This window comes from Mesoplodon bidens (genome assembly GCF_964165515.1).
Source record: "Mesoplodon bidens genome assembly, chromosome: 17".
In the NCBI taxonomy this organism is placed as follows: Eukaryota; Metazoa; Chordata; class Mammalia; order Artiodactyla; family Ziphiidae; genus Mesoplodon; species Mesoplodon bidens.
Genome location: NC_138174.1, coordinates 9,018,217 through 9,043,692, shown reverse-complemented (window position 1 = coordinate 9,043,692; position 25,476 = coordinate 9,018,217). Strand labels below are relative to the sequence as shown.

At 39.0% G+C, this 25,476-nt stretch overlaps 1 protein-coding gene across 6 annotated transcripts in view; it reads left to right on the top strand.

The window, feature by feature from the left end:
- LOC308605102 (NEDD4-binding protein 2-like 2) overlaps positions 1 to 25,476 on the top strand; it is a 77,175-nt gene that overhangs the window by 19,007 nt on the left and 32,692 nt on the right. For 2 of the 6 annotated variants that reach the window (XM_081214777.1, XM_081214776.1), the window contains exon 7: positions 40 to 141. The exons of 2 other annotated variants lie outside the window; for them this stretch is intronic. In XM_081214777.1, coding sequence (XP_081070903.1) covers positions 40 to 141 — 102 coding nt within the window. Of the gene's footprint in view, positions 1 to 39; positions 142 to 1,711; positions 1,762 to 25,476 lie in introns of those variants that run through there. 2 more of the 6 variants (XM_081214779.1, XM_081214780.1) reach the window with 2 other exon arrangements.

Below are 25,476 nucleotides of genomic sequence, written 5' to 3'. Positions count from 1 at the left end.
TTTTTCTTCTATTCAGATATATTCTTTTTTTAAATTTAGGTATATTCTTAATGGAATAGTTCCCCCAGCTGCTACCTGCCATTCTGAGTTGGTCTCCATCACAAAGAATAAAATGGGCATTACTCATCATGTTCAACTAAGGTGAACATTTTAGTTAAACAGAATATATTGATAGCTTCTAGTTTGGTTCAGAAAGATTAACTTGTTTTTTCATAGGTTTTCATAACTTGTTTTTTCATAGCCTTGTTTTTTCATAGGAGAAATGAAAAATCACTTCTCCTTTTTGATAAGTAAATTTATAGTTTTCTATGTCATAATACTGCTAATAAAAATATTTGTGTGGTAATTAAGTTGAACTTTTGATACTGCTTTTTAAATTGATAATCTTTCAGTATTCACCTTTCTGAAAAAAAATGTTAGCTTCTTAATATTTTAATGTCCGTTTTAAAATAAGATTGTTTACAAAAGATTGGGTTGTATTTTGTTGGTGGTATTGTAGGGTGGATTTAACTATTTGAAGTTTGCTTATCTCTTGCCTAATTAATATAGGTTACGAAATTTTCCAGTTTTATATATTGGTAAGTTTTGAAAGAGTTCATGATTTCAAAGGATATAAAATATTTATTTTGACCATAATTGAGTTTTTGTTATTGTAGAAATGTCTGATTTTCTGAGCCTGGTTTTCTAAGTATTTATAAAGAAAATTGGTGGTGTTCTCTGAAGAAATGCATTTGTTCATGTATTATATTAATATTGGGTTGGCCAAAAAGTTTGTTCAGGTTTTTGTGGGATAGCTTTCGGAAACCCGAGCGAACTTTTTGGCCAACCCAATACCTTGACCAGGTAGGTTTACTAGCCTTTATTGAAGTTTTATGTAGTATTGTAACATGAATGCAATAACTGAGAATTCAGTTATTAGGGCTGGAGTGTTTTTGTGTGTGTTTGTCTGCAACCCATATAAATAGAGTAATGCCTCTTAGTCTGGAATCATAACAAAGTATTACTTAGTTTTGTTACAGTGAGCATTCAGAATAAACATTTGGTGGCAGCAGAACAGCAGATCCAGTTAGCTGTTTATAGAGTTAAATTTTGTAGATTACAATTTATACATAATTTTTTCTCATTATAATTGTTTGCTGTAATTTTTGTGAAAGGAGAGGGATTAATGGGTATCTTCTTTGGTGATAGTTGTCTTTCTTTACAATTTAAATAAGATTGGCATACCAATTTTTATTTTTTGAATTAAGGTATTATTAAAACAATTGGTTTCCCTGTATGTATGCCAGATTTTCTCCTTAAAATATCCTTAGGATTGCAGGAAGTAGTATTAAGTTTGTTGAAATAGATTCTGAAAGAGGAGTAATTTGGTGATTGTCTTGTGTGTCTTTTTTATTCCTTTTTTTTTACTTTGCTAAGCAGCATTTAAATAATTCAGTTGATTCAAATTGCCAAGGTCTCAAGTCTAAAAAATTTTCAATTTTGCATGGTTTGTAAATTTCAGAGCAAACCTTGATAAGTTTATAATTATGATTTTTGCATCTAAAATCAGAAAACTTGTAATAGAATGGTTATACTTTACATTCAGTATCTTTATGTAGACTGCACTGAATGGCATAATTTTTGTCATAGAATATACATGTGTATAAACTCAATTTTGAATGTATCTCTTATGGAAATTCTTAATACGTTGTTGCTGTCAAATTATGCACAGGAACAAGGGGAAAGAGTAGCAAAAAGAACTCTGAAAAGAGAGCCTTGGGCTTCCCTGGTGGCGCAGTGGTTGAGAGTCCGCCTGCCGATGCTGGGGACACGGGTTCGTGCCCCGGTCCGGGAAGATCCCACATGCCGCGGAGCGGCTGGATCCGTAAGCCATGGCCGCTGAGCCTGCGCGTCCGGAGCCTGTGCTCCGCAACGGGAGAGACCACAACAGTGAGAGGCCCGCGTACCGAAAAACAAAAACAAAAACAAAAAAAAGAGAGAACCTCAAGAGTAAATAGTTATTTTTGAAGCTAGGACTGTGTTTGGAGAGTTTTGACTTTTTGGTATCTTTAATAGAAGTTTATTTTAGTCACTTAAATTAGAAATAATCTTTTTCTTTCCTTTCCTCCTAACAAATTTTGTTCTCTGAATGATAACCCTGTCATATTCCAGGTGTGAAAATTGCAGTTATTACATATTATAATACATTTCCCAGTACAGAGTCCATTAACTTCAATAAGCTGTCTTAAGTATATAGAAAATAGACTATTTTATCTAGCATGAACACAGCCATACTGTGACCCCTAATCTTAGAACTAGACACAATCACATTAACAAGTAGGTGAATGACTGAAGACTTCATCAGGGAGTGTTGTCTAGTTGTTAATATTTCCATATTGTTTTTTTGGGTTTTTTTGCGGTACGCGGGCCTTTCACTGTTGTGGCCTCTCCCGTTGCGGAGCACAGGCTCCGGACGCGCAGGCACAGCAGCTGTGGCTCACGGGCCTAGCTGTTCCATGGCATATGGGATCTTCCCGGACCAGGGCATGAACCCGTGTCCCCTGCACCGGCAGGCGGACTCTTAACCACTGCGCCACCAGGAAAGCCCCTCCATATTATTTTTTAAATCGAACTGTTTGTAAATTAATGGGAAGATTGAGAGATTATGAGATGACCTATTGGGCTTTTTGCCTCTCAACTTTATTGGTAACTAAGGGGAAAAAAATAAGAATAATCTGTTCATTCATAGTTAGAATTGTGTTCAAGTTCAGTACAGTCCATTAAAATACACTTTATTTAGATTTTTTTTTTTTTGCAGTTTCAACTGTATTCTCAGATACGACATGTAAAATTAAAGTTTTACCCTACAACTAGTAATTACAATAATCGCACAGCTTTGCTAGTGTCTCTTCAGTTGTAATTCTGGACTCTTCAGTTTTTTTAGTATATCAAAATGAAAAAGTTTGATTTGGGGGAGGTTTGTGGGTTCTTTCTCTTCTTTTATTCTTCTTTCTTTTTTATTCTTTCTTAATAGTATTAGAAATCATGTTGCATTCTTGTTTCTTTCAGTCTTTTCCTGTACATGTTTTCTTTTTCCTATGTGCATTTTCTGTTCAGCTATCCTCGTGTTAACTTCATAATATTTTTAATGAAGATGATGGGATGGTAAGTTACTGTCAAAAATGGTTATAACTTTTTTCCCTCCTGTGTTCCACTGAGCTCATATTTCCTTATGAACCTTATTTAATCATGTTAAACTTACAGGTCACAGATTTGCAGTTTCCTGACCCTGTGGTATAGGTAGAACTTTGATATGAAAATACTTGGAAAGATTTATATAGATTTTTAGTCTGTCAGTGTTACTCATTGGTTAGGAATCCCATAAACATGGCGTAGTACTTGGATGTATGTATTTGAGAAAAAATTACAATACTCAAGCCTCATGCTGATAGACTGGTTGATAAATAGTAGTTGGAAATTCACTGTTATGGAATTCACTGTTATGTCATGATTCTCTAATCTGCCATTCTTAAAGAACTGAATGCTTTTGAAGGAAAGCTGATAGCTAATTTGAGTTCAGCTTTTACAAGTGATTCTTCATTTCTCCAGTGCTGCTACAATGAGGAATAGGAATTTAACAGCAACAGGCCTTAATTTAATAATACATATTTAAGTAGCTGCCATTTAGTTAATGCCTGTCAATGCCAGGCCCTATTCTAAATGTGATTATTACAGTTTCTGATTTTTTATAACAACTGTACAGTCTCAAATTTTTTATAAAGAGGAAACAAAAACTTACACAGTTTAAGCAATTTATCCTAAGAACATAATATCTCTAGGGAACAATGTTAACTGGGATTTGAATATAGTTCAGACATGTTCCTCACCATATCCCATTTTATCTTTTAAACCACATTTTATCTTTGGTTAAGTTATTATTATTAATTTCGGGTGGTTTTTTCTTCAAGGTAGGAAAGAAATTCCAGTGGAGAGTTGAGTGCATCTTTATGGTACCTTTGAATTTATAGGGTTAGAGAGAGGTATGTTGACTTACCAGTGAAGCTGAGTGAAGAAATCTGTAAGTGGCCATTTATTTAGAATGTTTAAGTCAAGATTGAAAGCTAGGATGTCATTTACTGTATAAATGTTTTCTACAAAATATACATTGATAATTGATAATCATATTTCAGCAATATCTTTTCAATTGAAGTTTTACATTTGCTGTTGTGCTTTAATGTTTACCTTTTATTTTAATATCTCCTGATTTTGATTAGCACTTGAAATGTGTAGTATTCAATAAATGGATTGTTAAATTATGTAAGCTGTTTGTTTTGATGATTAATTTTGAGGCAGTATTTCCTAAACATATCAACACTATTTGTAAGTGGTCTTAGTGTATTTTTCTTTTAATGTCCACTTATTACTTGTGCTAGCAGTAGCTGTTATGGAAATTACGTCAGTTTTCTGATTTTCTGAAGAATTAAGGATTTTTTCCTTTTGTAATAGCATCCTTTTTCTTTTATGTTGTTTAAATTAATTTTCTAAAATTAAAGAACAGTAAAGGAGCCAGTTAAGTTTGCTGTATAAATAAAATATTGAATTAATTAGATTCTGCAAGGAAAACCTTTAAGTACAGAATGAAGAATTCTTACTGTTGACTATTTGCCTTATTTTGTTTTAGTTAACTTAAAAAATAGAAGGGCTGGATCTTGTTTGGTTTTTCTTAATTCCTTGAGAAATTAAAATTCCTAGTTTGTGGCTTTTTTCATTATTGTTTCTAAATGTGAAATCAGGGGTGGAATTTTTGTTAGAATGGGGAAGAAATAACATTGGTTTCATGAATAGATTAAGATAGATTTTGGTTCACGAAACTGGAAAGCAGTACATTATGGGATTGAGATTATTGGAATAGTGTATAATGTAACACTGGCAAAGATGTGGTTAAAATATTTCATTTTGAATATAAGTAAATTGAAGTATTTATAGGAAATGTGTTAGGAGGCCTGGGCTAGACATTTTGAATTAAAAAGTAGTGAGAAAAAAAATTTTAATTCTGGGGAATGTTAGGAAAGAAATTGTTAAAGCTAGAAGACTAGTGATCTCAAAAGTGATGTTTCTCCCTCCCCATCTTCCCTTTGCTGTGTAAAGCCTAGTAGAGCCCAGGTATTACATTAAGAAAGATTATCTTGTACCCTTAAGGGCCATGAGAGCATGGTCTTCCTTGTCTTGTCTTTGGAGCTTTGTCCTTTAATGAGCCCATAAATATTTGTTGAATATTAGTCCTAGTCTTCTCCTGAGAATAGTCAACAACCTCTTGAAATTAAGGACCCATTCATCTAAATAGAGCAACTTTATAGGGCAGTTCGTAATTTAGGAAACATGGAAATATAGAGTGTGAATTAGTTGTGTTTGATACTTGCTAGGAGAGAGAGTGTCCAGGCAGAGAGGAAGGCTCATCCATTTAACTTGTTGTAGCTAACACCATCAGAGACTTGTTTGAGGTTTGTGAACCTCACTAGTAGTCCTTATTAGAATTGTTGTTTATGATCAGAAAATTAAATACTAGAAGCAACCTTGAGACTTTTGATTTTCTATTTCTTTTAGGGTCATTTAGAGCTTATTTCCTTATTTTTTGCTTTAACACTTCTATTCTTACTCTTAATTTTCCCCATGAGATTTCATCATTTCTCACTTGGACGTAGTAGTCTCCCCACTTTTATCTTTGCCACCCTATAATTTTATCCACAGAATAACTAGAGAAAGCTATAATTAAAATATATATATTTTTTTTACCATAAATTACATCCCTCCCAGGGACTTCCCTGGTGGCACAGTGGTTAAGAATCCGCCTGCCAATGCAGGGGTTACGGGTTTGAGCCCTGGTCCGGGAAGATCCCACATGATGCGGAGCAGCTAAGCCCGTGCGCCACAACTACTGAGCCTGCGCTTTAGAGCCCGCGAGCCACAACTGCTGAGCCTATGTGCCACAACTACTGAAGCCCGCGTGCCTAGAGCCCGTGCTCTGCAACAAGAGAAGCCACCGCAATTAGAAGCCCATGCACTGCAACTAAGAGCAGACCCCGCTCGCCACAACTAGAGAAAGCCTGCGCACAGCAACAAAGACCCCACGCAGCCAAAAAATAATTAAATAAATTTATTTTTTAAAAATTACATCCCTCCCTGCTTAACTAAACTATACGTGATCTGGCCCTTGGCTTCTTCCCTGTCTTGTACCACTCTCTTCATTTACTACATTTCATCTATACTGGTCTTTTTGTCTGTTCTTCAGATATGCTAAGCTTATTCTTGCTTTAAGTGCTAGCTGTTTTTTTTGCTCTGTATTTTTTCTGTTCTTCTATGCCTAGCATAGTTCTCAACATACAGGTTTCACCTCACATTGTCACCTCCACAGAGAATCTTCCCTGACTATTCCAATCTAAAAGTAACCCCACCCCTGTCACTCTGTTACATTGTCCTGTTTTGCTTTCATCATAGTAGCTATTAGTAGTTATCTTTTTTAATACTGATTTGTTAGGAGTCTCTTAACTAGAATATAAGTTCCATGAGAACCTGTTTATTTTGTTCTTAGCTCTATCCACAGAACCTAAAGTAGTGCCTGTAATACTGTAGGAGCTAAAAAATATGGACTGAATGATTTTATACCCATTGCTTCTATTAATAGTATTACTCCCCAAATGTGTTTTCTTCTTAAACCTGTCCTCTGCTCTCCAGCCTATTTACTTAACTGCCTACCTGACTTTTCTACTTTTAAGCCTGAAAAGTTGAACCTGTGGTCTTCTCTCCTGTCTATGGAACTCCAGGATTTTTTTTGCATAGCAAATGGATCTACCATCTATCTATTTTTGCACACCAGATACTTGAGAGTCTTCTTTGATGCCTCCTTTCCCCCTTCATATTGTCCATCAACTGGGGTCTTTGAATTTTGCCACTTAATTATCTCTTGACTCTCTCCATTTTTGACTGCCATCTTTCTAGTTTGAATTATCATTTCTTCCTGAGACTGGGGTCCCCATATCAGTACTTGCTCTGTTCTAGCCCTTTTTCTCCACAATCTAACAAGATTAAAGAGTACTTAAATTATAAGTGTATATAGCTCAACAAACATTCATGAAGTGAACATATCCATGTAACCAGAATCCTGCTCAAGAAGTAAAACATTACCAGCAAATTAGAAGCCCTCAGTGCACCCTCCTTTCCAGAGTGACCTTTGTAAAAGGAAAATATGATCATGCATAAAACCTTTCAGGTGCTTCCCATTGCTGTTAGAATAAAGACCAAAAGCTGTAATGTGGTTGATGTGGCCCCTTCTTTCGTATTCAACCTCATGTTTTGTTACTCTTCCTACTTTCTGTTTTCCAGCCTTACTGGCCACCTCTCAGTTCCTTGAATGTGCTACTTGTTCTTTCTTCCTGGAAAGTTCTGTGTGCACACACCCCTTCCATACTGATCCTTCAGATTTGAGCTCTTCAAGGAAACCCAAATTTTTGGACATAGCAGGCTTGGTGAGGTCCAAAATATATATTATATGCTCTCGAACTTTTTCTTTATTAATTTGTATGAGTGTATGATTATTTCCCCTCCCTTCATTTTTAAACACCATGTGTCAGAGGTTGTTACCATTGTATGGTCATCAGCACAATGAAAAAGAGCAGTATTCAGTATTCATACAACAAGTGAATATGGGTAGTCTCAGCTTGTTCTGGGCTGAATTGTGTTACCTCAAAATTTCATGTGTTGAAATCCTAACCCCCAGTGTTTATGATGTGACTATTGTTGGCATATAGGACCTTTAAAGAGGTAATTAAGGTAAAATGAGGTCATGTGATTGAACCCTAACCCAATATGATGGTGTCCTTACAAGAAGAGGTGATTAGGACACACACAAAAAGGGAAGACCTTGTGACAACACTGGATGAAGACAGCCATCTACAAGCCAAGGAGAGAGGCTTTTGAAGAAACCTACCCTGCTGACATCTTGATATTGGACTTCTAACCTCCAGAATTGTGAGAAAGTTAATTTCTGTTGTTTAAGCCACCCAGAATGTGATACTTTGTAGCTTTGGCAAACTAACACAGATTTTGGTACTGGGAAGTGGGATGCTACTCTAACAAATACCTAAAAATGAAGAAGTGGCTTTAGAACTGGGTATGGTAGAGGCTGGAAGAGATTTGAGCTTCATGTTAGAAAAAGCCAAGGTTGCCTTCAGCGATTGTAGGTAGAAATATGGACGTTAAAGGTGATTCTGGTGAGGGTTCTGGGGCGGTCAATAAGGCTTCTGTTACTTTAGAGATAGACCTATATGATCATGAACAGAGTTTGGTAGAAATGTGAAAAGGGTGCTTCTGGTAAGGTCTCAGATGGAAATGAGGATATTGGAAACTGGAGGGAAGGCAGTCATGTTATAAAGTGGCAAAATACTTGGCTCAATTGTGTTTCAGAGGTTTGTGGAAAATAGAACTGGTAAGTGATAAATTTGGATATTTGAGATTCCTAGGCAAAATGTTAAAGGCATGACCTGGTTTCTCCTTGCTGCTTATAGTAAAATGCAAGAGGGCAGAGATAATTGAAGAAAGAGTCGTTAAGCAAAATGGAACCAGAAACTTGAAGATTTGGCGATTCTCGGCCTATGCATGTTGCAAAAAATTAGAAAGTGTGTTCTGGAGACAACATCAAGGCAGTTGCTAGACAACCATTTGCTAAAGGGCGTGCGGGCATGTGACTTATGGATTCGTTAAAAGCTAACACTCAGCAAGACCAGAGATGGGGATATGACAGCAGCAACACTGCCAGCTTGGACTGAAAGAGACGGACAGGACGAAGTGAAGGAATGCTGTCAGACTTCTGAGATTCCACACGACAAGGCACTAGAGCCACCTGTGGTGAGACCTGGCTGTGAGCACATGTTGTCCTCCAAGAGAAGAATAGAAGGACCCTGAAGGCAGTTCAGAGGTTGGCAGGGTTGCCATTGCCACCATGGGATCAGAGCCCCAAGCCTGAGGGAGTGGGGCTACCACCTTGGTCAGCCTGGAAGGCAGGGCCTCTGGCCCAGTGGGCCCAGAGAACACAGCATGGAGCCAAAGATTATTCTTTATTATTAAAGATTATTCTTCAGCCTTAAAATGTAATGGAATTTGCCTTATTGTAGACTTGCTTGGGACCCGTCATCCCTTCTTTCTGATTTTTCCCTTTTGGAATGGGAATGCCTGTCCCACCATTATATTTTGAAAGCAGGTAAGTTGTCTAGAGTCACAGGTTCACAGCTGGAGAGGAATTTTGCCTCAGGATGAATCATATCTCAAGTTCACCCATACCTGGTTTAAATGGTATTTAGATAAGATTTTTGGACTTGATGCTAGAATGGGTTAAGACTTTGCGGGCTGTTGGAATGGGGTGAATGTATTTTGCATGTAAGAAGGACATTAATTGGGGGCGCAGGAGAGTGGAGCGTTAATGGGCTGAATTATGTCCCCTCAAAATTCGTATGTTGAGGTCCTAACCCTCAGTACCTCAGAATGTAACTGTATTTGAAGGTAGCACCTTTAAAGAGGTAATTAAGATCATATGGATGGGCTCTAATCCAATATGACTGGTGTCCTTATAAGAAGAGAAGATTAGGACACAGACATACACAAAGGGAAGACCTATGAAGACACTGGCGGAAGAAGACCATCTACCAGCCAAGGAGAGAGGCCTTAGAAGAAACCAACCCTGCAGACACCTTGACCTCAGACTTCTAGAATTGTGAGAAAATAAACTTGTTTTAGCCACCCAGTCTGTACTTTGTCACAGCCCTAGCAAACTAATACACAGCTATTATACTAGCTAGTTAAGAGGGACTTGTGAGCCATTTCCTTCTCTCTTCTGCAGTTCATTTATGTGTAAAATGAGGGCATTTGATTGGATCAGTGGTTCTTAATTTTTAATTCAAAACTTTCTGAAAATGGAATGTGTTTCATAAAGAAATGTATAGTGGGTCGCCTGACACTGTGAGTTGTTCACAGCGCAACCGAGTTCCGTGTTTCAGACTATACCTTTGAGGTACCTCAGATTGTCATGAAGAGCAGAAACCACTTTTAGTAGAGCACAGAGTGTTATTTTATTTTTTTTATTGTTATTTTTTGGTTGCGCCGGGTCTTGGTTCCAGAAGGTGGGCTCCTTAGTTGTGGCACACGAACTCTTAGTTACGGCATGCATGTGGGATCTGGTTCCCTGACCAGGGATCGAACCCGGTCCCCCTGCATTGGAGTGCAGAGTCTTATCCACTGCGCCACCAGGGAAGTCCCTAGAGCACAGAATTTTAAATTCCAGAATTTGAAGAAAAGTTGTAGTTCTGACTGCAACTTGGGCAAGTCACTTAATTTTCTGAAACTTTTCCCTGTAATTAAATGAGAATACCTTCTCAGCCTATAACAGGGTTATTGGATGGATTAAATGAGCTGAGTAGGTTAGAATTTCAGCTGAAGTAACTCATGTGTTAGCCTTGAAATTCTGTTATTTTGTCTGCCTTTTGATGATTTCACCTCTTTATACACTAGGGATGGGCAGAGAAGGAAACACCAACTGGTTGATTTTTATACTAGTTAGAAATGCTAGGAGAGATCTAGAAGGATAAAGTTTGATTTTTTGGTTATTAAATTTATCAAAGATACTCATATTCCTAATTAGCATAAGCAGTCAGGAATTAAGCTGTGTAATATCTCAAAACAATTTGTGATAATGCATGTGCTTTTTTGTCATGAATACTGGCACTGTTTTTTCACCTGTGTGGTATGGGCTGTTGGTACGATCAAGCCAATTTGATACTCTCATTTTTACTGACAAATTTGGTATGATTAGTTTCACAGAGCAGACCACAGGAACCTATTTCTTTAAAAGAAAAAACATTTTTTTTTGTTTTAACGTCAGGTGTAATAAAAGTAAGGAGCCTTTCCACACCACTCGTGGTTTTCACGAAAACAGTTTTCCTCTTGTTTTTCATCATGACCTTCTATGTAATGTTCATGTGACAGTATGATATCAGCTTACCTGTGACACTGTTAGTTAATTGCACCCTAGGCTTCTATGAAATGAGTCATTCAAGATGGGAACATCAGTTTGAGTAGATGTCAGCCTTCTATTTTTGTAGTAGTTAGGGAAGTGACAGAGTTGTCAAAAGATTCAGTAGTGGGCTTCCCTGGTGGCGCAGTGGTTGAGCGTCCGCCTGCCGATGCAGGGGACGCAGGTTCGTGCCCCGCTCCGGGAGGATCCCACATGCCGCGGAGCAGCTGGGTCCGTGAGCCGTGGCCGCTGAGCCTGCGCGTCCGGAGCCTGTGCTCCGCAACGGGAGAGGCCACAACAGTGAGAGGCCCGCGTATCACACACACACACAAAAAAAAGATTCAGTAGAAAAAGGGGAAGAAGGCGTATGGTGGAGGGTCAGAGAAGTAGTCTGTAATATTTTAAAGTATAATTACTAGTGTCTCATCTGTTTATTATTTTATTTATTTATTTATTTATTTATTTATTTTTTTGCGGTACGCGGGCCTCTCACTGTTGTGGCCTCTCCCGTTGCGGAGCACAGGCTCCAGACGCGCAGGCTCAGCGGCCATGGCCCACGGGCCCAGCCGCTCCACGGCATGTGGGACCCTCCCGGACCGGGGCACGAACCCGCGTCCCCTGCGTCGGCAGGCAGACTCTCAACCACTGCGCCACCAGGGAAGCCCTATTGTTTTATTTTAATAAATTTATTTTTATTTAATTTTGGCTGTGTTGGGTCTTCGTTGCTGCGCGCAGGCTTTCTCTAGTTGTGGCGAGCGGGGGCTACTGTTCGTTGTGGTTCGCGGGCTTCTCATTGCGGTGGCTTCTCTTGTTGCGGAGCATGGGCTCTAGGTGTGCGGGCTTCAGTAGTTGTGGCTCGTGGGCTCTAGAACGCAGGCTCAGTAGTTGTGGCACACGGGCTTATTTGCTCCGGAGCATGTGGGGTCTTTCCGGACCAGCGCCCGAACCCGTGTCCCCTGCATTGACAGGCGGATTCATAACCACTGCGCCACCAGGGAAGCCCTGTTTATTATTTTAAGTGATAGTGTTCTAAATTTTTAATAACAGCATTCTTCTTGAATCACTTCTTAGATTATTTTTGACTCTTACAGTGACATAGAAGAAATTACTATATTTAGAAACAACTTAACTATAGAAGAGTGAGGTTCTCTGGAGGCAGTATAGATAGCAGTCAATGGAGAAAGGAAATAAGGAGAAAAAGCAGCAATCAGGTTTTAATTGGTTAAATAATTGGCTGTTGAGACTTCCTAAGTAAGGTGTTGATAAATTGCTGTGGTGTGGAAGTAATGTGGAAGGTTCAAGAAATGGTGTTTGGTCATATGAATTCTCCCCTTACAGGAGCTGCATTAGACCTGCTGAAGGCACAGAGCCCATAGTAGGTCTCCAGGACAAATTCAGGTGAGCATCTTGCCCAGGGTGGTTAAAAAGAGCCATAGTAGGTCTTAACTAAAAGTCTCAGAAAACACCAGAGACTCTGCTGAGGAAACAATATATTCGGTCCACAGATATAAAAGAAAAACATAGTAAACTGGGAGACAGGGGCCAGGATCTGAAATGGAACTGAGTAAATAAGGTTGGGTACATACAGGGATGATACTAGGCCATTGCCATGAGTGGTATGGAAATACTAGAGGCTTGCTTTACTGGTTGTTACACTGTATCATTTCTTGGTGGGGGATGGACTGATTTTAAGGTACAATATTGTACTAAAAGCTTCCTGTTTGCCTTTCCTACCTTGAACAAAAGTTTTATCTTGATTGTTCTTGAAAGGTGTAGAAGTGGAGGCGTGGGAGGTCGGGATTGGGAGGGGAGAGAGTAGGCTTGGGAAAATTCCCACAATTTACTGTGGCTCTTTATCTTAGGTTGTCAGGGCTTGGCCAAAGTATAAAGTAGAGGACTGGAGTTCTTGGAGGCCAAGAATAGTGTGAAATACCTGATGGGTATAAATTGGAATTGAGACTTGATAGTATTGATTTGAATAGGCCCATGAAGAAGTCTTCTAGCCTTTGGCAATCATGAGAACATGGAAAGCATGGAAAATAAATAGGGCTTTCTTTCTGAATTGTCTTGCCTAGTGTATATCAGAATGATTTATGTTCTTCCTAAGGACATCAGATGAATCTTGACTCTTGGGACAATCTACACAGATACATAGTAGAAGTACTCAGTGCAGTGAGAAAACAGCAGGTGTAAGCTGTCGTTACTAGGAATGGAATGGTGTTTTCTGATTGGAGGAATGTGGTTGAGAAATACGAACCAGTAGTGAGAAGAGGCAGTAAACTGTTTTCTGCATGAATGTGTAGCAGTGGCGTTACTTTTCCACCGTTCATTTACTAGATTGGTAGTCAGTAAGTGAAATGTGGAGGACGAGGTTCAGGGAAAAGTGGGATTTAGTAGGGGAGAAATAGTATGGGGAAAAGGCCTGTAGGCAGTAGTAACTGAATGGTCAAAGTCCCAGAGGCAGGAAACAGTAATGGATTTATTCATGCATGTATATATTCACTCAGCAGTGTTTCATGAGTGCTTACTATGTGCCAGGCATTGTTTTAGGTGATAGATCAGTGTGTAAGACAAAAAACCTCTGCCCTCCTGGCGTCAGGGTAGGGAAGCAGACTAAATCAATAAACAGGTATCTAGTAGGTCAGATGATAAGTGCTATGGACAAATTTAAGCAGCATAAATGGGACAGGGAGGGTGGGGCTTAGTGGAACGGGTACCACTTTACCTGAAGTGATCAATAAAGGCCTAACTGGTAAGATAGCATTTGAGCAGAGACTTGAAGAAAGTGAGAGAGTGGATTAGCAGAGAAGTGAGGATGGAGCATTCCAGACCAAGGATCCTGGGCTTGGTGTGGTTAAGGAATAGTAGGATGTCCGTTTGCCTGGAGCTAAGTGAGCAAAGGGCAGAGAGCAGGGAGAGTCAAAGAGAAAGAAGGAACCAGATAATATGGGCCTTGTAAATTATTGAAGGAATATAGGCCTTTACTCTGCTTGAGATGGGAAGCTGTTGGAGAGTTTAGAGTAAGGGATGACATGATCTGACTTGGGTTTTAAGATGCACAAGTCAGTTCTGACTGCTGTCTTGAGAATCACTTTAGAGAGACAAGAATGGAAGCAGGGACTAATTAGATGGCTCTTGGAATAATACAAGTGAGAGGTGACTGTGACCTCAACCAGGGGATAAAGGTAGAGGTAGTGAGAATTGGTTGAAGCTAGAGCTGGCAGGATTTGCTGAATAGATCCGATAATGAGTATGAGAGAGAAAGATGGAGTTACAGTTTACTAAGATACAATGTATTGTAGGAGGAGCACATTTAGAAAGGAAAACAGGTGTTTAGTTTTGGACATGTTAAGTTAAAGGTGCATTCTGGATATCTGAATGGAGATGCAGAATATGTAGTGTGTTCAGAGTTCATGGGAGAGGTCTGGGATGGAAATACAAATTTGGATGTGGGTGGGAAAGCAGGCTTTTCATTGTTGGAGGAGCATAAAATTTGGTGTATAGTGTAATGGGAGATAACTCCAGACACCAGCATTTCTCAGTCTTGTCCACATTATGACACACACAGAAAACAGAATCTGTAGAATTTGCTGGAGTAAATGGACCAGGCTGCTCTTCCCAAGGCTTCTGGTCCTGGAGCTCAGGAATTCCACCTGCCACAGGCTCCATTTCGTAGTCTTAATCTGTCACCTGTTTGAGGCTTTGCCAAGCACACTAGTTAGGAAGCCCTACTGTAGAGAAGGGCCCAGGAGACTCTGAAAACACAATGTTAATGAACTAAGACTTTATCTTGCAGAGAATGGGGATCCCAAAAGAGATTTTAGCAGAAGTATGACGTAGTTATATTTGTTTTAATAGGTGTTTTTCAAACTGTTTGTGGTGAAAGATGAGTTTTTAAAAATTTTCCAGTGTGCTGCAGTCTGATACTTTAGTAACATATAATAAGTGAATTACTAGAAAACATTTAATGTAAGTCAAATATTTTATAATTAAATTCAACAGATATAAAAATTATTCTCAGATTCCTATAAAAGTTACTTAGTTTCTGTACTCTGTTGCAGACTGGTTGCAAACCACTCATGGACTGGAATCAGTATGGATAACACTTTTGAGTAGCATTGTTTGGAATGGAACAGTCTTGACAATGAGAGTAGTAATAGAAAGAAGGAAACATCTTTGGACATCTTTTATCAGTTAGTTGGAAGGCCATCAAACATTTTGTGGTGTTTGTTGAATAGTGACCTAAGGTTGCCTAACTGGACAACAGCTAGGCAGAGGCATAAAGCTTACTGGTGGGGCTTACTCTACTGGTAAGCGCCCCTGTCCACCCTAGTGTAGTCTCCTCCGTGTCTCCCCACAGCGTTCTGCTCTTTGGGAGTCACTCTGGAGTGACCCTGGTGTTGGTCAAGTGTAGTTTATGTTTAACCATCTCTTGATTTATAGTATTTGATTATTTGTTTTAGTTTCAGTGGTGACCAGAAGGTTACAAAGATTGGGTGGAACATCTCTCAGGGTAGAGTGAGCTTTGTTATTGCCTGGTTTTCCAGATCATGTGACAGAATCGGCTGGGTCATTTTAGCCGTCCGTTATATAGGTTGTAAGAAACTAAAAACTTTGGAGCAAGGGAGCCTCTCTGAATTGACTAAAATGAAAGATGAGTGGAATGGTTAGCCCTTCTGCACTGTTAGTGCATGAAGCTACCCTTGTTCTGATAGAGCCAGTTTTCCTTGTTTTTCTGTTTTTCTTTTTGTTCCCCTACTAAAAGCACCAGCATTTATCAGGGACAAATACGGGTTCTCCTAAACTCATGTTGCATTTTTCTTTCTGTATTATGGAAGACCTGAACTGCATTCTGGAAGTGAATACATCCATCCGACAGGGATGTAAGGTCACCAAGTATGTTATTTAGTCAAGCTTTTTTTTTTTCTTGATTAAAAAAGGGCCTGTCTGTCTGTAATAAACACGAGTCCACTTCAATTTGTATGGACTCCTCACCACACCCTTACTTAACCCTGCCTACTTTAAGTTGGGCTGGCCTGTCCAAGTCTTGGGCAAGAAGAGTGAGAAGGCACTATCAGGTTAGAACCCATATTCTTAAGGTAGCTAATAAATTCAAGAGTTGTTGTCCTTAGAAATACACTCTGAGGCGAGAGGTCATTGCAGAACGGCTCTTGAATGTGCAGTCAGAATTTGAGGAATTTAGTGGCATGTCAGACCCACCCCTTGGCACAGTCAACAAGTGTCGTTGTCTTCCTCACCAGGGCTGAGTCTCAGATATGTCAGAAAGGTGGTCAAAAAGCAGAGGTAGCCTGGTTGCATACGCCTTTTTGCAGGGGTAATGTGCAAATTATGTAATGGTGTGGTGGACCAGTCAGCTAGCTGGCACATTTGCTGTCTTCCTAGCTGTCTCAGTCAAAACCCTGCGGAAGCTACAGTTCCCACAAGTAACCAGATGAGGGCAACTCTGGGGAATCGATGTGTGAGTGGTTGCAGCCTTTTGGTCAAGGGCTCAGAAGAGCCCCACCAGATGTTTGCTTGCTGGGGTGTCATTGCCACCCACACCACTGATAGCTCATCTGCCACTGTGTTCCAGGCCAGCTCTGGCAGAGGGGACATGAAGGAACAGGAGCTGGCTGGCTGATTGCTGAGGTGGCTAATGGCAGGTCTGTTCCTTGTCAAGACCCATTTGAGTTTCCCAGGGGTAGGAAAGGCAGGAAAAGCACAGGCTAGCCCTTGGGAGTCCCTGAAGAGAGCCAATGGCAGTGTTCAAAAGGCACGATTTTGGGGGAGTTAACTGCATATGCACCAACCAGTCATAATTGAGACTGGTTACTGAGCTAGAGAGGAAACCTATGGGTCCTTTTGGGTGCCATTCCTTAACCTGTTACTGGATGGTCAGTGGGAGGTGGCGGGGAGGGTCTGGAGAAGGGGTTGGACTGTGAATTAGGAGGGAGCTCAGGGTACTATATGCTAAATGACGCAGAAGAGTTTAAGTATTTTAACAAACTGTGTGTGGCCACAGAAGCACACTGACTGATTAGCCCTTTGAGGTCTGAGACTCATGGCAGTTTTTACAAGTATAAGGAAATTGTACGATTTCTCCAGTTGTCCTTTAATTCTTCTCGGGGATAGGTAAAGTCTCAGACTGTGAAACAAAGAGTACGAAGTATTAGGTCAGCAGCACTTTTCTCACCTCTGCTATTTGCTGGCATTGGTTGGAGACTAGAATTTGCACCTCCACTTACCTGGATACAAGGAGTAGAGTGTGGCCTCTCACTTGTACACGTTGAATTAGTGGTAGATGTGTCTCTGTGGCTGCCCGTTTTAGGGACAAGTCTGAAAATTTGTGCGGGGAGGTGAGAGCAAATAGATTTGGTTGAGGTTCTGGTCAGACAGGTTAGTGACAGACCACAGCTAAGGCAGGATATTCTCAAGGAAGCCAGGAGTGGAAAAATGCAGAAGGAGTGTTCAAGCCAACGTCTTTGGAGAACTTGGAAGACCAATTTCATTCATTGTTTCCAAGGCTGAAGAGCTTGGGAGTCCTAGAAGGGAATGTGAGAAAAGCCACAAAGAGAGGAAAATTCCAAAACCATCATAGCACACAGTACATAGAATCTCTGGCATCCTTTTCAACTACTTGATACTTTGAAGTGTTGGGTATGTATACATATAAAGGTACAAGCTCCAAGCCTTTTATATTGATGAATGTAGAGATGGTGTGACACATCTTTCTGTATGTAGTTGACATTTATATAGAAAATTAATAGAAATTATGCAGAAAATGAGACAAATACTGTACCTGGAAATCTAAGATATGTATGTAGGAAACAGATGAGAAGGTATCACTGATAATTATTCTGGTAGGATTAAAGGAGAAGGAGAATGCTGTGGAGACTTCAAGCAGTAAGAAATTGAGCAGGGTAGGTTTGAGTACATTAGAGATGGCTGATTGGTGTGGGAAGGGTTAAAACACATTGCTTCTAAGTATAACAAAACAGCTATAAAGATAGTGTAGTGAATACAATTCTACAGTCACTATCAAGAAATTAGAATAATTGTTTTCATACTACAGTTTTGTTTTGGCTGAACCCCAAGGCATATGGGATCTCAGTTCCCCGACCAAGGATCGAACCCTCGCACCCTCCAGTGGAAGCAGAGTCTTAACCACTAGACTGCCAGGGAAGTCCCTCATACTACAGTTTTGTGACCCTTTACAAGTTGCTGTCCCAGTTCATGACTCAAATATTACATATAAAGATAAATGTCTTTTTGTTTTCTCATGAATACTGTGAATATTAATGAGATGCTATTTATGGCATACTGTGGATTCTGCAAAAAATAACATATTATTGGCAGAATATTTAACATGTTTTAAAAAGTGGGTTGTTAGGGCTAAAAGGGATTTATAGGACATCTAGCTCAAATCTCACATTTTATGAAAGAGGAAATTAAGGTCCTAGGAGGTGAAATAACTTACCACCTAAATTCAGTGAAAAACTAGAACTAGCATCCAGCACTCCTGGCTTTCAGTCATTTCTTTCCTTTACCAAAAATCATCCCAGTAAGTATTTATGGTGACTAATATTAGCTTGTGATGTTTCAGTAGTTGATCAGTAAGTGAATCCTGGGCAGATGCACATTGGCTACCCAGAAAACTTCACGGAGATTCTAAGGCAGTTATACGAAAGTTGGTTTCCTATTTAATTCATATATCAAAAACAGCATAAAGCATCATTGAAGGTAGGCTCAGTTTTAGGACTTGCTTGACTACATTTAACATTTTAATAAGAAACCTTGACAAGAGACTTTGCTGTAATTTGGGGGTAGGGATGGGGCACTTACCCAACTCAGCAATGCTTGGCATCTGAGTTCTTTGTAAACTACTTTGTTGAATGATTGTAGGGATATTGGCTGATAATAAAAGCCTAAGTAAGACCCAGGTCATGTACCAATTTAAAACATGTACTGTACATAGGTAAGATTTTCATCACTTTTACACACCCTAAAGTTAACCCAGTTCTACATGCGCAACACAGTGATGCACGGGATAGAGAAGTGAAAACTGAATCAAAGAAGTCAAGCTGTATGCTGCCTGGAAGTCAATCATCTCTTTAAAAAAATCCAGAAGTCTACAGAAGAGTGGCATTGTCTGACCTTAATGGCCATAGACTTGAACCCACTACAGATTCAACTTTTTAGACAGTTTCTCCTTTGGAACTTAATACTAAATGGAAAAAATAAAGTCACTGGTGAGGTACAGGAATGCAGCCAGCCAATCACAAAGGTTGTACAGTCTGCAACTCCACTGGCGCCATATGTGCCAGGGTCTTCTTAAGAGAGAGTATGTCATGAAACAAAAGGGACAACTGCAAGCAGGAAAGTAAAAGATTTATTGGTGTACTCTGAAGCATGATTTGAAACCATGCTACTGAGCTATGGACATGAAGGAGGAAGAAGCAGTGGTTAGTATGCTGTACAGCTTTCACAGGTAGGAGCTGCTTCTGAGCTGTTCAGTAAGATAGAACTCAGCCACATGTGACTGACAGGTATGCAATGAGGACAGTCATCCAAAGTACACAGTGTGGAAATGATCTGTTGTGCTTGCACTGTTTTTTTGGATATACAAACTTGGATATAAATTATACATTACATAATTCAAGCCTGACCTAAAAAAATTCATACAGGAGGTGAAACAACAGGCACAGTCCTTTTTATTCCTAATGCCCTTTGTAATCTACTTAGCTTTATACGCATCCTTCAGGCCCCTTTTGTGTCTGTGAAACACACACATGCACACGTACGTATACATGATACATACTTACAGTAATTGAGGCTCTACTGTGTTCCAGATTTTGTGCCAGATGCTTTTCCACTCCAAACACAGATACAGGAACAGTTCACTCATTCAGTAGTCATTTCTTCATGAACGTTGGAACATGGCTAAAATCTCAAAAGATTTAAGAAAGGGTTTCCTGGTTTGCTAACGTAGATGTCACATGCTCTCTACACACACCAAGTCCTTATGCAGTACCTTTCAAAAGTTCTCTTTCTGAGGCAATTTACATTTTTTTTTTTTTTGGTACAAAACCCAAATGAGACTGTTTTAATTGTTTCCCTACCACAGATATTTTAGCAGTAGCAGGTGGTAGTAAAGTTGGGACATTCCTAGAGAGTAATATAGATCTGATAGCCTGAAGACATTTGAGGATACAAAAGCACTGTAAAGTGAGGTAAAAGAACTTGAAAAGTTTTACTACGTGGGGTACTTCAAAAGAGTAACTCCCACACATTTTTTTTTTTTTTTTTTTTTGCGGTATGCGGGCCTCTCACTGTTGTGGCCCCTCCCGTTGCGGAGCACAGGCTCCGGACGCGCAGGCTCAGTGGCCATGGCTCACGGGCCCAGCCGCTCCGCGGCATGTGGGATCTTCCCGGACCGGGGTACGAACACCGTGTCCCCTGCATTGGCAGGCGGACTCTCAACCACTGCGCCACGAGGGAAGCCTGCTCCTACACATTTGAAGTCGTTTAAGGTGTAACTATAGATCAGTATAGTAATGGTAACTTATTTACAGTGACAACATGTGGAAGGCAGAAGTTTGTTAAAAACGTCTAGGGGCATCAACCATTTTCCAGTGAATGGAATTATTGATGTCTGTCAAATGACTAAGTTGTGTATGGTTTTTGCTAGAAAATTAGGGCTACGAAAATGCACACATTTTGTTGCTTTCTGTTAGTGCTTTCTATTTGCATAAATGATGGACTTAAAAATAAATCCACAATTTTAAATGTATGAAACTTTAAATTTGTGCTTATGAGACCAACCAGTTTTGGAAAGGTTTTAATTCTTAGAGGGCATGATACCTTTTTCTTAATTTCATGTTTGAAAAGATTTTTAAAAGTAGTTACTGTATTCGTTTTCAAACAACAGCTGTGACTTTTTTATTTTTTAAAGTATTTTATTGTGGTAAGAACATTTAACAGGAGATCTACCCTCTTAACAGATTTTCAAGTGTACTATACAGTATTATCTATAGGCATAATGTTGTACAGCAGATCTCTAGAGCCTATTCAGCTTTTTTTTTCCTTTAAAATATTTTTTATTTAGTTTTTAATTACCTAAGTGGTGCATATTCCAAATGATAAAGAAATGTACCCAGTTAGGATGGAAACTTTCCCATCAGCTGTGACTTTTAAATGTGTTAAGCATGTTAACTTGGAAAGTTGTAGCAGATCAGGGCTCTCTTAATAGTGCCTGCTACCAATGGGATTTACTAAGTAGGTGTAAGTTCGTGATTCTTTAAAAATTTTTATTTATTTATTTTTGCCTGCATTGGGTCTTTGGTGCTGCGCTAGGGCTTTCTCTAGTTTCGGCAAGCAGGGGCTACAGTTCGTTCCGGTGCCTGTGGGCTTCTCATTGCAGTGGCTTCTCTTGTTGCAGAGCACGGGCTCTAGGCGCATGGGCTTCAGTAGTTGTGGCTCGTGGGCTCTAGAGCACAGGGTCAGTAGTTGTGGCACGTGGGCTTAGTTGCTCCGCAGCATGTGGGATCTTCCCAGACCAGGGCTCGAACCCGTGTCCCCTGCATTGGCAGGCAGATTCTTAACCACTGCACCACCAGGGAAGCCCCCTAAGTTTGTGATTTGAAAGGGTGTTAGCTTCCTTTTTGAGCATAGTATACTAATGAATTCTTACTTTAATCATATTAATTTCTGATAAGAAAACAGACGTGTTGAGCTTAAACAATTATAGAATACATGTAGGAAAAATAATTTTTGAAAGTTTATCTTTGTGTTTTGGGAGTTTAAAGTAACATCTTTTGAAAGTGCTAAATCCTAAGGCAGTAGGCGTAATGTACATATGAGATTGTGCCTTGATATCACAAATCTCATTTCAGGCTTAGGACAAGAAGTAAAATTAAACTCGCTTCATAATACATTTCTCTTTTCCTGTAGTTTTCAGAAAGTCATTTTGTTTTAGTATTTAATTCATTGCTTTTCAAATCTGTCAGAGGTAGGCCTTTTGGGGGGATATGTGAAAAGACTTCTTTTACAAAATAATATTTCTTTTTTCCATATATGCAAATTCCATAATGAATGACCATTTCAATTAGGAAGAACTTCTAGTAGGTTAATGACACTTTATGCAGTTTTTTTTGTTGTCATTGTTGTTAACTTCTGGGGGTTTTGTTTGTTAGTTTTACTTTTTCCCTGTTGATTATTGGCTTAGCTGCTTTGTAGCCTGAAATTACTTTGACATGACAAGTCAATCAAGAGAAATTGTTAATAATTTCAAATTACTAGAACTTATTCCATATCCACAGAAATTGTCTCCCCTTTTTGTATTTGGTCTGTGCTTAGGATAACATGATCAGGATTAGTCAGGTAATAATAGTGATGTTGGGATCTGTGAATTCTTGTAATTCATGACTATGTAATTTGTCATGATGAGTGGGGGGAGCAGTATTGCATAGTGTTTAAGAATGCAAACTTTAAATGCCAGAGACCTCTGCCACCCACCAGATGTTTGGGGAAAATACTTAAATCTCAGTGTCTCTATCTGTAAGTTGGGGTGGTTAATATTATCTATCTCATAGGGTTGTTATGAAGATTAAATAAAGTAATACATGTAAAGCAGGTATAGTAAGCACAATGAGGAAGAATGTTGATATGATTTATGATTAATAACTGAGTAAGAAGAGTCATTTGAGACTCAAAGAATATCAAAAAGAAAAAGCAGCACCCTGACCCTTTTCCCTGTAAAATTCCAGACCTATGAATTCTCTCTTCCTGGGCTTGTTTTGTATTTTCAGGTTCTGAGCTACTGTCTTAGGGACATAGGCTTCTCTTCAACCATGGAAGCATTAATATGTCTCAGTTGAGGCTACTGGAGAAAGTGTTTTCCTGCTCTAAGCAGGGTGAAAAATGAGGATTTACTCTAGTTACAAAATTAAACATTGCATTTCCCACAACTTGTGTAAGTCACCAATATGTGACTCAGAGAAAAGCAACAGCTTCCACCGTTAACCTAGTGGTAAAATTATTCACTCAACAGCACCTCTAAGTCACAGGCACTGTTCTAGGTACTGGGGGAGCAGCTGGGAGCAAAATGGACAAAACTTCACAAGAAGTCAAAGACAAGTCAGTCATATGGTATGTTAGCTGGTGATAAGTGCTAAGGAGAGAAAGAGAATAAATAGTGCCTGGCCCAGGGTAAGGGTGCATGTGTTGGGGGTGCAGTGGGAGGCATGGTTGCAATTTTTGTTTGTTTGTTGTTTTTTGCGGTACGCGGGCCCCTCACTGCTGTGGCCTCTCCCGTTGCGGAGCACAGGCTCCGGACGCGCAGGCCCAGCAGCCATGGCCCACGGGCCCAGCCGCTCCGCGGCATGTGGGATCCTCCCAGACGGGGGCACGAACCTGCGTTTCCCGCATCGGCAGGCGGACCACTGCGCCACCAGGGAAGCCCCATGGTTGCAATTTTAAATACATGGGGCAGGATAGGCCTTACCTGAGAAGTGCCATCTGAGCGAGTGCCTTAGTTTTCCTAATTTTGGTTTAAACAGCTATTAAGAAAATTTTGTAACAACATAAAATCCAAGCCAAAGTATTTTAGTGTTTATTATATGACCACATAACAAAATAAATTATATTTAGCCAAATATTTTTCTTAGTGAATAGTGGGTATTTGTGAAGTAATGATGTTAGTGTAAATTATTGTTTCTTAGCAGTGAAAATGAACTGCAAGTGTTTTTTAAAAAGAATTAGAATTTTCCAAATCTTGGCAATTAAATTAGACTTGTAATAGAGAGAAGAAATGTAATTGGTAGAATTGGAGTTAATGTGTTAGAATATTGAACTCATTTGCCTTTTTAATCATGGATTTTATGCACGCAGCAGTGTGATCTTGTCAAGGGAAAATAAAAAGGCTTTTCTGTATTTGAAGCAATCTCTTTGCAGTAATGAGAATTTACTTGAAAAGGTGTTAGAAGATTTGGAAATGAACTACTTCCCTTGGGGAAGTTAACTTTCAGGAAAAGGGTGATTTTTATCTAATATATCTTAAAATATATGCTGCTTTATCTCTTTATACATTTTTTAAAAATTTTACTAAGGGTGGGCATAATGAAATCAATATGCTTAAGAATAAACTAGATTTTAATTTTGAAAACTTGCAGTTATTATTGGCAGTAATAAATTTAAAGCATTATCATCTCAAAGTACAATCTTGAGAGCTCACATGATAGAAATAGGAAAATTAATGCAATACGCTATACTGTAGTTTGAATTGGAATTATTCTTGTTCATGACTGTTGAAAATGTAGAGAAGTCACCAAATAATACAAAAGCTTTTTTTAGTAAGTGGGTGTTAACAATAATTGCTGAGTCTTACTAGCTAGGACTGAATTTGCACACAGGCTTTTTTGTGTGTGTGGGAGGGTTAAGTTTATGTTCATTAATCAAAGCTAATGTTCAATAAATCCATAAGTGGATTTATTATTCTAGAGTGAAGCTTAAATGTTGAGAAAACACATTTATATGTATTTTTTCTTTGTTTTGCCTAATTTGTTTACTGAAGAAAGCCTTTATTTATTTATTTTTCTATTACAAAAATAGTACACCTTCAGTGTAGGAAATTCTGGACCCACAGAAAATCACAAAGGAATCAACCCCCATAGTTCACCACCATTAAGATTTTGCATATTCCTGTGTGTTTAAGTCTATATATGTGCATATTTTAAAACATGTAAATATACAAACACATCATACCTCTATTATTCTGAGATTTATAATTTTGATAGCTGTATAGCATAATGGTTGAAAACATAAGCTTTGGAATCCGAGAGACTTGAGTTTAAGTCTAACTTCACATATTTTTAATTATGAGAACTGGGCAAGTTTCTAAGCCTCAGTTTCTTTATCTGTTAAATGGGGACGATTTAACAGATCATAAGTTGTTTTTAGGAAGGATTAAATGAGATTTTATATATATATGACTTAACAAATATCTGCCCCCATAGCAAGTGTATAGGAAATATGAGCCATTATTGCTGTTTTCTGTTTCAGGTTTGTTTGTTTTTTCACTTCAATATGTTGTGAGCATTTTTAAAACCTCAATCTTATTTTCCTGAATGACATTTCCTACTGTATTAACTCAAATTTGTTATCTGAATATTTTATCTTTTACTTTAAAATTTTTAATTAAAATAATGACTTACATTAACTTTAGTTGTAACTATAATTACTGATTGGATATAAAAAAGGTTTATGTTCAAATTTTTTTTAGTAAATTTATTTATTTTTGGCTGCGTTGGGTCTTCGTTGCTGTGCACAGGCTTTCTCTAGTTGCGGCGAGCGGAGGCTACTCTTTGTTGTGGTGCGTGGGCTTCTCACTGCGGTAGCTTCTCTTTGTTGCAGAGCATGGGCTCTAGGCGCACAGGCTTCAG